Source organism: Colobus angolensis, unplaced genomic scaffold (assembly GCF_000951035.1).
Source record: "Colobus angolensis palliatus isolate OR3802 unplaced genomic scaffold, Cang.pa_1.0 Scaffold14, whole genome shotgun sequence".
In the NCBI taxonomy this organism is placed as follows: Eukaryota; Metazoa; Chordata; class Mammalia; order Primates; family Cercopithecidae; genus Colobus; species Colobus angolensis.
Genome location: NW_012114488.1, coordinates 6,568,001 through 6,580,133, shown reverse-complemented (window position 1 = coordinate 6,580,133; position 12,133 = coordinate 6,568,001). Strand labels below are relative to the sequence as shown.

General features: G+C 53.4%; 1 protein-coding gene across 1 annotated transcript in view; it reads right to left on the bottom strand.

Annotated features, from left to right (window-relative positions):
- Positions 1-4,385: 4,385 nt before the first annotated feature.
- Positions 4,386-12,133, bottom strand: part of DLL1 (delta-like 1 (Drosophila)) — a 24,847-nt gene continuing 17,099 nt past the window's right edge. The window contains exons 3-12 of the mRNA XM_011934913.1: positions 11,724-12,020; positions 10,935-10,995; positions 10,442-10,699; positions 8,443-8,503; positions 7,775-7,905; positions 7,460-7,629; positions 7,126-7,342; positions 5,417-6,215; positions 5,175-5,292; positions 4,386-5,065 (exon numbers count right to left, since the gene is read on the bottom strand). Of these exons, the coding sequence (XP_011790303.1) occupies positions 5,060-5,065; positions 5,175-5,292; positions 5,417-6,215; positions 7,126-7,342; positions 7,460-7,629; positions 7,775-7,905; positions 8,443-8,503; positions 10,442-10,699; positions 10,935-10,995; positions 11,724-12,020 (2,118 nt within the window). The 3' untranslated portion in view covers positions 4,386-5,059. The remainder of the gene's footprint in view (positions 5,066-5,174; positions 5,293-5,416; positions 6,216-7,125; positions 7,343-7,459; positions 7,630-7,774; positions 7,906-8,442; positions 8,504-10,441; positions 10,700-10,934; positions 10,996-11,723; positions 12,021-12,133) is intronic.

Genomic DNA, 12,133 nt, shown 5'->3' with positions numbered 1-12,133 from the left:
GGTGCCACCACCACGCTCAGCTAATTCTTTTAAAATTTTTTTGTAGAGACAAGATCTCACTCTGTTGCTTATTGCATTTTTTTATTTCAAATGTGTATACCACAGCTTTTGCTAAGCTTCTAAGAAAGAGCTGAAATTCACAAAATCAAATTCATACAAATTCTTGAAGAAACAATACTTGCCCTTCGGCAGGTGAGCAATTCCTGTTGTAAGCATCTGACACCAGACACCCTTCCCCGCTTCTTCCTTCCTTCCTCCCTCCCCCCACAGGTCAGGGTGAGACAGTGCAAGACAGAAACATGGAGACACCACCAATCCGGTCCCAAACACTGCTCAGGCCACTTCCATAAAAGTGTAAGAGGTTCTAGGCATCAGGCTAAAGTAGTGCTGTTGAGATCCGTGGTGTCTACACCAGGTGCCACTTGAGGGTTTGGAAAGGCAGGCTGAGGGGCAGGAAGTAGCAGATTCTGATCCTGTTTCTGAAAAGTGATTTTATTTGTTGAATATCCCAGCACTGTTGTGAGTTAAGAGTCACTAAAGCAATCAAGGTTCTTGTAAAATATTCAGGACCACAAAGAAGACATATTTTTCCTTATGGATCAATAATTTTTAAAGTTCAAATTAACTTAAAACATTAACACACTTTTCGTGAATAGTGCTTTGACCATGGGTTTAGACACCGAGGAAGCAGAGGAAGTTGGTGCGCAGGAAACAGCCTGGAAGGCCCTTAGCAGCTGAGGCACATGTCTGCACCTCTTACCATGGCAGGTTGGTTCGGCTTCTAACAGTCGTATCCAAGGAAGATTCTAGCACTTCCTCGATAAACCACTGACAGCCTTGAAGTTTCCTTCACACCTTGATCCAACGAGAATCCCCCGTCCTGCAATTTTAGATTATTTCCTCTTACACTGACCTTATTTTCTTTGAGAATGTAATTAATGACATGAGTCTTGTCATTTTTCTTTTCTGTGCTTTAAAAAAACCAAGAGGTTCTGATGCTCATGTTGCAATACATTTTAAAACACTGTTTCATTCTGGCTTCCTCAGGTACCTCACTCCGGATTCTATTAAAATGGTAATCTCTAGAAGATGGATTCAGCAAATGCCAGGCATGGAGCCATGAATGTTTTCATAAGAAACAAGAATAATAGAAAGAATGTGTGTTAGCCAGACGACACCCTGATGACACCTCCACCACCTCCCCAGCCCTTCCCAGCAGCAAAGTGATTTAGCTCAGATGGGCTTCTCCAAAATGGAAATAGTCACTTGTTTGAGCAAATAAATGTAATTAAAATTGTTCCGGAAAAATGCTAGCACTCTTCACTAATACATATCATCTTAAAAACTTATCTCTGAATTGTTTCCAAATGACAAATGTGTAAAGTTTCAAAGTACTCTCTGTTGTCTTATCCTTGTAGTGGAAGACACTGCTTTCAACACAGACGTACTGTGTGCCTCCTGTGTGTGAGGCCTGGTGCTCATGGCGCCTGTCCTTGCGTGCAAAATACCACTCTTCATCTTGACGTTTCTAGACATTCAGCCGTTCCTCAGGAAACCATTTACCTTCCCTCTGCCTTTTCTATAAAATGCATGGACTGAGGCATTACTAACTGCATAGCGCTTTGTTTGCTGAATACAGTGCTTTGTAAACGCACTCTTACCATATACAGGGCCGTATCTAGTCGGCCAGTTATTAGAATAAAAACAAAATACTACCTTCACCCGCTCAGATAATCCCTGCGTTTGGCTTCATGGTATGGTTCCAAACTCCTAGTGACATTGCTAAAAGTGAACACGACAATGGAACTTATTTCGTGATGAAATGTCCTGAGTGTGTGTCTGTGTGTTCTCAAATTATAGCTTACATGGACAGAGAACGTTTTCTCTCTCCAGCACCAAGCGGGGATTGGGTTGCAGTGGTGAACAAAGGCCAACGCGGCCCGCCCTCTTTGAGGCTGCAGTCTCCTGGGACACACGCCCACTAAACAAACAACTCCACAAATTAATCACGACACAGGGCAAGCGGCAAGGGCACCATCACGTGCGGCAGGTAACCCAGGCGGGTCCTTGTCATGGTGGAGGAAGGTCACACTGGAAGTCACCAGACAGAGGGAGGGTCACACTCCAGGTCGCAGAGTGGGGGCGGGTGGAGAACCAGGCTGCCAGGGCGCTGGCTGGAGCCCAGCGGCAACGGACCCGTGGGAGAATAACCAAACGAGGCTCCAGGACCGGCAGGAGCCGGACGGTGCATGACCGAGAGGCCAAGCCAAGGATTTTGAACTCCACGCTACAAGCAGCCGGAAGCGTCGGCTGGCGCCAGCTGAGCACATGCGCAGAACTGCGCTCTGCAAGGCGCCCTCCCCTGCAGACCCGGAGGAGGTGCTCCCAGCACCGCTGCGGACCCTGCTGTTTCCTTCCAGGGACTTGGCAGAGCGGGTGATCACCTCCTGTGAATCAGAACCCCCGAGACGCTGGTGCCGACGTCCTTGACCAGACTCCCGTTCTCCACCCAGTTTGATTGGCTTAGTTTTGGTCTTATAAGATTTCTTGTCTGCAACGTACATCTGCAACCGCAGCAAGCCTCCCTAAGATGCATTCTACTGTAGGTCACGTCATGGACACGGCAGTCCGTACACACCAGGAGACTGTGTTTGTGTGTGCGTGTATTCACTGTATAATCCAGCTTAATGCTTTCGCTTATGGGACGTTTCAAACGAATACGGAAGAGGAAAGAACAGTAAAATGAGTGCCCCCGTGGGCCACTCCCAGCTGCAGCGACCCCCAGCAGTGCCCGTGGGACTCCCCCTGCCACTGTGCCCACGGCAGGGGGTGGGGCTCTGGATCAGTCCCAGACCTCATATTGTTTCATCCATAAATATTTCAGAATATTTCTCTAATAGAGAAGGTCTCTTTTTAAAATGAAGAGTAATAACACATCACATCTGAAATATTTAGCAAGTACACTTTATTCTTTTTTTTTTTTTTTTTTTTTTTTTTTTTTTGAGACGGAGTCTGGCTCTGTCGCCCAGGCTGGAGCGCAGTGGCCGGATCTCAGCTCACTGCAAGCTCCGCCTCCCGGGTTTACGCCATTCTCCTGCCTCAGCCTCCCGAGTAGCTGGGACTACAGGCACCCGCCACCTCGCCTGGCTAGTTTTTTGTATTTTTTTAGTAGAAATGGGGTTTCACCTTGTTAGACAGTATGGTCTCGATCTCCTGACCTCGTGATCCGCCCATCTCGGCCTCCCAAAGTGCTGGGATTACAGGCTTGAGCCACCGCGCCCGGCAGCAAGTACACTTTAAAATCATTCGGATATCCCAGTCAGTGCTTACATTTCTCCAGTTAGTTCATAAATTTTTTAAACTGTTTGAAACAGGAACCAGATCCAGACGCTGCGATGGATTGATATGTCTGTGTCTCTTTGAATCTATAGGTTACCCTTTACCACTTTCTTGTTTTTTCCTTGCAATGTATTCGGCTAGAGTTCCCTGGATTTGGCTGTGCAGATCCGTGGGGCATCCAGGAAGGAGTTTTCAGTCCCCTGTGTTTCTGTAACTGGTAACTAGACTGAGAGCTGTCATTAGATTCAAGATTCAATGTTGGTAGCAAAACACTTCTTCTCTTCGCTGGTGTTGCTGGCCTCTGTATTTAATGTGCCCTTAATGCAAGGAGGAAAGGCACAGCGGAGTCCCGTCTGAGGGAGAGTGAACACTAGTCCCTCCATGGAGCTCCTGCTAGGTAGGTTGCCCTCTGTCCATCCTGGGAACCGCTCAATGCTTTGAGGTATGCACAAGTTAAAAATGCAATCGCTACCATTTCCACTAGAAGGAACCAGGGCTTAGTGGGGGAAAAGCAGCAAATTCCAGGGCGGGAGTGGGGTCAGTCCACAAGGAGCCTGTGGGGTCCTGCTGAGCCAGAAGGCGGGACATGCTCAGAGACAGGGCTGCCCACCAACTGGAAGCAGAGGAGCCGCTTCGATGACTCCCACATCCAGTCCAAGGCCATGTTAGCGCCAAACGACAAAATCATGACAACTGTCACCCACTGGGTACAGAATAACTCATGAGTCTACACTGACATGAATGAACGAAGGAATGAAGGAATGAATTAGGAATGCTTATTCTTTCTGTGGAAAGAACTAATAAATGCATTAGGGAGATGGAATTAGAAAATCACAGCTGCTTCATGAGTGTGTCTGCTCTTACCATCTTCACCTCATGATGGCCAGCAGGCAGCTTCCTGATGGAGCAGAGGAATGGGTCGCTTCTCATGGATCCAGGGAAACCAAAGCCTTGAAAAGAGAAACACCAAGGCCACCTCTGCCCTTAGCCTCTCAGGCCGCAGGCGAGAGCATGTCCATGCTAAGGCAAAGCCGAGTAACTACGCCTTCTGGTTGTCATTCATAAAATTTATTTTGGAAAAATATTTTAAAAAGGAATTTCTTCATTAACAAAACAGTAAAAAACTCAAATAACATTTGCACAATATTCCATAAATACATTTATATACAAAAAATATAGTCACATAGACCCGAAGTGCCTTTGTACATACTTACCAAAATTTAAATTATAAAAAATGAACATCACAAAATACTCAAGCTTTACAGATATCATGAAAAATATTTTTACAAATCCAAAAAATAACACACATCTTTTCCATCTAGAAAAAGCACATTTTCGTATCAAAAAGGACAATAAAGGCAGTGTTTGTGTTTCTAATTCAAGAAAAGACTGGCTCATAAGAATCCAAAATATACACTTCAGGCAGTGCATGCTTCTTATGCGTAATTCAGTTCACCCATTTAAATATATATTCTCTTAAGAGCAACTGTCCATAGTGCAACGGCGACGTCACGGAAGGCAGAGCCGCAGGCGGCCGGGCCATGGTAGGCTGTCGGCAGGCGTCCAGGACCTCAGGAGGAGAACCTGCTCGGTCTGAACTCAGTTTCTCAGCAGCAGTCCACGAGGCCTCCCTCCTCTTCAGCAGCATTCGTTGGGGCATATATCCTTGGAATTTTACTTATTTTAAGAGAAACAGGAATCTTGCCATCTCACTTCCATTTTACACCTGGAGGGGCCACAAGACAAATGGGAAGTTAGCCTGAGACAGATTCCCATTCTCCGGCCTCAGGTGCTCCCATGCTGAGGAGGAGCGGGCGGCCGCTGCCGGCACTGACCTCAGTTGCTATGACGCACTCGTCCTTCTCCTCGGATATGACGTACACCGACTGGTACTTCGTGTCTTTTGAAGTCGAACAGCCCGAGTCCGGCCTTTTTCTTTCCGATGCTTCTCCACTAAAAGGAAAATAGAGAAAATCCACAATGAATGCATGAGAAAATTTGGGAAGAGAAATGGGCCAGTGCTTCCAGGAAGACACCCCCAGGTACCCCCTCCTGAGGCCTCGCCCACAGCACGCACCCCCTGAGTGTGGTCGGGGTCCCCTTCTCCTCTCCTGAGGAGCCCTGGGGCTGGCACTTGGTGTCACGCTTGCTGTGCGCGTCCCTGACGGTGGCGTCGTCACCCTTGAGGTCCTGCACCAGGTTATAGTCCACCGCGGGGTACCGTGCCTTGAAGCCATTCTTGTCCGCACTGTGGTCCCCGTGGAAGTCCGCCTTCTTGTTGGTGTTTTTGATCTGCGTGGCCCCGATGACGCTGACTGAGATGTCCTTCTCACGCTGGCAGTTGGCCAGGTTGTTCATAGTCTCCGTCTCCCCCCGGCAAGGGTCGGCTGGGGGCCGGCGCTTCTGCAGCCTCAGCCGGACACAGACCACCACGGCAGCACAGCCCAGCAGCAGCATGAGGACAAGGATGACCCCGGCGCACACAGCCACCCAGGGGAATGGCCCGCCCTGGCCCTCTAGCTTCTCAGTGAGGTCCACCACTGCTGGGCCCGGGGGCAGCTCGGGGAGCAGGAACTGGCAGTTGGGACCCCCGTAGCCCCGGGCACACTCGCACATGTAGCGGTGGCCCCTCTCGTGGCAGGTGGCCCCATTGTGGCAGGGTGCGTGCTCGCACCTGCTGACAGGGGCACTGCAGTTCCTGCCCGTGTAGCCGGGCGGACAGGTGCAGGAGAAGTCGTTCACGCCGTCCCGGCAGGTGCCCCCGTTGGCACATGGGGCGGAGGCGCAGTCATCCACGTTGTTGTCACAGTGCCTCCCAGAGAAGCCGGCCTGGCAGCGGCACAAGTAGGCATCGCCGAGGTCCACGCACTTGGCGCCTGGAACACAGGGACATGAGCATCACGTGTCTCCTCGTAGGTCTGTTCACCAAAAAGTCATTCTGAAGCATCTATCTGTCTGTCACCATAGAAACCAGACAAACCAAAGACAGCCTGTGGCCTGAATGAGTCAACAGTGCAAGGTGACCTGGTCTAGGACCTCAAATATGAGAGGTGTCCAGGTCTAGCTCTACAAGTTAGAAAGCACGCGGGCTAGCATCTGGACAGGTGCTGTGCAGAGCCCTCCACCTGGTGACTGCATTAGTCGCCACAACAGCCCGACAAGAGCATGTGCCACTCGACCCAGGTTTCAGATGGGGAAACTGAGGCTTAACGAGGGTGTCCTTGCTCCCGGTTACACAGTGAGTGAGAGGAGCAGGCACTGAAAACAGGGGAGGGAGGGAGGGAGAGAGGGAGGGAGGCAAAGGATGACCATTCCAGAATGCTCTGGCAGATCTGGGGCCCAGCTCTCCTTGCTGTGTGTCTGCTTTGGGCAGCCAGCCCCTCACTGCTAGCAGGAGGCTCTCTGTCCTCACTCAGGGACACCCCTGACTATTGTGCTGGATGGCCACACAGCCGGGCCACTCTCCCAAGCTGGAGTGGCCGGGGCCTGTGGGCATCACTTACTGAACCCGAGGCGGCCGCAGGTGCCCCGAGCACCTCGTGGCCCCGAGCAAGTCATACACTGCTTGGTCTAGGTTTTCGCAGCGAACTTCGTAATAAATGCCCCAGCCTCTCTCACTCCCCAGGTCTTTCCAGACTCAAAGACAGAGTTTCCATCGAGAATTCCTGGCGGTCTGGATAAAAGTGCTTCCTAAACTGGAGGTCACTCACAAATGCTCATTCTTAATGCCATCTCAGTATTGACCACTCGCCCAAGTCTCTGAGCAATCGCCAGCTGCCCCCTTACCATTAGAACAGGGTGAAGAACTGCAGTAGTCAATTTTCTTCTCACAGTTGAAGCCGGAGTAGCCCACGGGGCAGCGGCAGCTGTACCCTCCATCGGGGCTGTCTGAGCACCGGCCTCCGTTAAAGCAAGGGCCGTCCGCACAGGTCATAGCACTCAATTCACAGATTTTGCCATAGAAGCCAGGTGGGCAGGTACAGGAATAGCTGTTCTCAAGATCCTACATGATGGAGAGGTCAGAAAAGGCTTTCCAAAGTTGCTCCCAGGAGCCCACACACTCCATTCAACACCAGGGCACCCCAGCTTCGGGGTAAGATCCATGGAGCCTCCAACTCACCGTGCAGCTCCCTCCATTCTTGCAAGGGCTGGGGTCACACTCGTCGATCCCCAGCTCGCAGGTGGCACCTGTGTACCCAGGCCGGCAGGAGCAAGTGTAGCTCCCCTGGCCCGTGTTGGTGCAGGTGGCCCCATTCTTGCAGGGCTTATGGTGTGTGCAGTAGTTCAGGTCTGTGAGGGGTGGGGACAGGAAAAGTAGGAGATAGGAAGCTCGACGTCAAATGCAGGAAGACTTTATTTTTCCAGTGACCAAACAGCCAGGGAAGTCCAGGGCTGCTCTGGAGGGAGCAGGCCGCCTCAGGGAGAGAAGGCTTACCCTGGTTGCAGAAAAGGCCCCCCCAGCCTTCCTGGCAGTTGCACTGCCAGGGCTGCTGGCAGGTGCCATGGAGACAGCCTGGATAGCGGATGCACTCGTCACAGTACCGGCCCTGCCAACCCACTCTGCACCTTGGAGAAAAGCAGAAGACTCAGATGGAGGCTGCCTGTTGCTGGCTGTGCAGTGGACATCCTCACCCTAGAAGCCATCTTCCCGCAGCACCAGTGAGCCTCTGGTTCTCCAGGTCAGCAGAACACTGGGTCACCTTGGGAGCTGTGGCCTGGCCTGGGCCCCACCAGAGGTTCTGGCTTCGTGGGTATTAGGACAGCCCCAGTGTCAGCATCTCAAAAATCACTCCCTGAGTGATTCTGGGATGAGGCAACATTGGAGAACCATTGAACGATACTGTCGTTTCCTGTGCCAACTCTTTAAACTACTCTCTGTAAATCCTCATAGCCATGAAGGGGCGTAAATGAATGACAACGCCATGACCTCACATGCTGCCAAACATTTATTAAGTAGAAACACGAGAAAACAGCCCCCTGCTCAATCAATCCTACTGGAGGTTTTTGAATGATCACCTATAGGGCTGTTTTTACAAATATACCAGGTATGAAAGGATAACAAGAAAAGGCAACACAACAGACCACCACCTTGTGCGGACTTACTTGCATTCCCCTGGCTTGTCACAAAATCCATGCTGCTCATCACATCCCGGCAGGCAGATCGCTACAAGCAAAGGAAAAACAGGGTCAAGCCCCACGCCAAGTACCTCCCAACAGGGCTGCTGCCCTTGAGGCCGGGACACAAGTCGCCGGCTTCAGTCAGCAAATCCCAGCTGAGTTAATCTGCCCAGGTTGTGGAGGACTGACCCCCCTGCCTAGTAGCCTGGGACTTGACTCGGCCCTGGGGATGAGCATTCTTCTTAACACAGTGGCTCCAGGACAAAAGGGCTCTCGGAAGCCCCCACCCCCACCCGATCCCCTTTTCTTCTAAGAGAGGGTCAGAAGTCTTCCCCCTCCTCCTCCCCCACTTCCCAATTCTATGCACAAAGCTCCACCTCTTAATATCCCAGAAAGTGTGTGTGCAGATAAGAGTGGACAGCTGGTATGCAGGGTGCCAGGGCAGGACAGCTGCTCCATTGTCTGTCCTCTACGGCAGCTGCCCCAGCGCAACAATGCCGGCCTCCCCCGCGCCCCCGGCCCCACCTCCTCACACACACCCCTCGCGTGTACACACACACACACACACACACACACCCCTTCTGCCAATGGGAGCCGGCGGGTGTCCCTGCGCCTATCCCCGGAGAGATCTAATCTATGGCACGCGCGAGCTGGGGGCGGGGAGAGACTTCAGTGTTTGAAGAAAAAAGTCTAAGTTTCTGGCTACCCTGTGGTGGAAAAGAGGCAGGGAGGCAGGGTGGGAGGCAGCAGACTGGCCAGAGGCTCCCACGGGGCAGGGGGTGGACATTGGGCTTGAGGCTTGGAGCTGGCTCTCGCTGCCTGGTTATGAAACTCATTAACAAGCAGCTCCACAAGTTTTATTTTGCTTTGTTAAAAAAAAAAACCAGAACCAGTTCAGGCCAAGGCAGAGCTTAGAAGGAACTCAGTGAGTTCTAGAGGGAATTTGGGAAGCTAAGTAACCAGGACATCAAGGCACTCAGTGAATGGGAAGACCCACCCTCAACCCCAGGCACTACCCAGCTCCTTGCCAGAGGTTCTGGGCCTCACAGAGCGCCTCTCCAAGGTTGTCTGTTTCCAAGCAAGGAGAATGACAGTTTCCTGGAGTTTCTGGGCAGCTCCAGGCCCGACCCAATCCCCACCTGTAGGGAAATCCAGTACCAATGGGCTGGGACGGCCAGGCGTGCAGATGAGGCCTCAGGAAGCTGGAGAGAGGGCTCTTGAGGTCCCCATGAACCAGAACCAGGAGCCAGCATGGCCCCTACCCCTGCCCTAGTCACCTGCCTGCCATTAAATTGACATATCAATACCTAATAATCAGGCAAGCAGAGCCACCATCACTATTGGGAAGATATTGCTTTTCCAGACAAGGCGCTGCCTGAGCATTCAAGCCAGATGGGGCTGTGCACCCCTTGCCCACACAGGCCTTGGAGACCCAGCCTCAGCAGCCCACAGGAGCGAAAGCCTGCCCTCTGGCCAGCACAGACAGTGCACGTCACAGGGAGTATCCGGAAAGGCGTTTGCTCCAGAGAGGTCAAGCACACCAGCTCCAGAGAGAAAATGGAACGTTTCCAGTGTGATGCTGTCACAGCACAGGGAACTCTGGTTGAAAGCGTGCCCCTGACACACAAGCTTTCTCTGTGTTCCTCCCTTCCTTCCTCCTCTCCCTCTCTAATACACACACCCTGAGGGTAGCACTGGCTTTACTTCCTGACCCCTGGCCCTGCCTCTAAAATCCTCCCTGATTAAGAAAGGCAGTTCCGATAGTGGATAAACACAGTCTTGGATGTTAAAATGTCTGCATTGACCCCAACCCCCAGACTCGGGAGCTGTGACTTATAGCAATCCAATTCTGTCCTCTGGGCCTCAGTTTCCCCACCAGAACATCTCTACAGTCCCAAGCTCCCCCAGGCTCAGGAACCCTCATCCCCGCCCGCGGTCCGTGTTGGTGGACGAGTGAGCCAGCGGTGCCTTCCCAAAGACTCACGCTCTGTGCAGTAGGGCCCTTTCCAGCCAGGGTTGCACACTTTCTCCCCACGCTCCCCACAGGTGAAGTGGCCGAAGGCATCGTCCCGGGGGCGGCAGAAAACGGAGCAACCCTCTCCATAGTAGTGTTCGTCACACACGAAGCGGTAGGAGTACTTGAGATCCGTGCGGCCGCTGCTGTGCAGGTCCTGGGACCACTCCTCGCCCACCGTCAGGTGCCTCTGGGTGGCCAGGCGGCTGATGAGTCTTTCTGGGTTTTCTGTGGGGAGAAGATGTTCCTGGTTGGTTCTGACCCAGAACCCTGAGACTGGGGACAGAGCACGGGGTGGGACCAAGACATTCAGCACAGGAAGGAGGCCCAAGTCGCTCCACCCTGAACTTTCTGGGGCTCCTGCAGAATGAAAGCTGTCTGGTTTTGGTTGCGGGATGGGGTGGGCAAAGTCCGATGCTATTAACTGGGGGAAGCAGTTTTGGGGTTTGGGTTTTGTTTTTACCTGTTGCGAGGTCATCAGGAGAATCCGTGTGGAGAGCTTCAATGATCAGAGAGAAGGTGCCCTGGGAGAGAGAGTAGAGGACGTAAGACAACCCAGAAATGTAACGAAAAGAAAAAGGCAAAAAGCAAAGTCATTCATAACAACCAGGTCAGCAACAGAGGCCTGAAGGCTGCAGGTCTGGGGCAGCGTGTCTGGGGAGGGTCTCCACGCATCTCCTGCCTGCTCTCACCTTCCCTAAGGAAATGGAGTAACTTTTTAAAGAGTGGTTTCCTGATGTGTGTTTTCAGCCTATACTACAGGATATTACGTTGTTTTTTTAATTAGATAGAGAGAGAGAGAGAATGCAGACAGGATGGGGTGGAAAAGGGCTGAGGGCCATTGTCATTTTTCTCGGGGGATGGGCACGTTCCGGGTGGCAGCGGTCACGCTGCGCGGGTAATTGCGCCACTAACGCCTCTAGGAGTCGGGAAACCAGAACCTTCCCACGTGAAGGGGCGCCTCTGACCGGGGACCTGGCACAGAGGCCGGATACGGAAATCTCCCGGGCGCGCTCGGCCTCTCCTCTTCGCCCCAGCGCGGTCCCCTCCTGCAGCCCGCGGGGCCCCGGGGCGAGGTGTCCGCGCCGCTGGGCCAGAGCCCTGGGGCCGCCGCCAGGCAGATCGCAGCGCCCACCTGCGCCTCGCGGGGTCCCCGAGGTCCCGCCACCGAGCGCCCGAAGCGGGATCTCAGCGCGTCCTTCCGCCCGCCACGCTTCAGGCCCGGCCTGGCGCCCGCAGGTGCGGCACTCACCGGCCAGGTGAAGCCGAAGGGGAAGCGGATGGGGTTGCTGAACGCGGGGTCGGCGCCCGCGCCGTCGGGCAGGCTGAAGGAGTCGACGCCCAGCACGGGGGTGACGACGCTGCCGTAGGTGCAGGGCGGCTCGGGGGACACGCTGGCCTGGTAGTGCTTGAGGCACACGCGGAAGAAGGTCCGGCAGGCGCACGGCGGCGGCCCCGCGCCCCCGCGGCAGCAGTTGCGGTTCCCCAGCAGCCCCTTCTTGTTGACGAACTCCTGCAGCTTCAGCTCAAACACCCCTGAGCTCCAGACCTGCGCGGGGGAGGGCGGGGACGTGAGGACGCGGGACCCGCCAGGGAGAGGGGGCATGGGCCCTGCGTGAGGGGTGCGCGGGGAGCCTGGGGGGGCTCAGGGGCCGAGAGCGC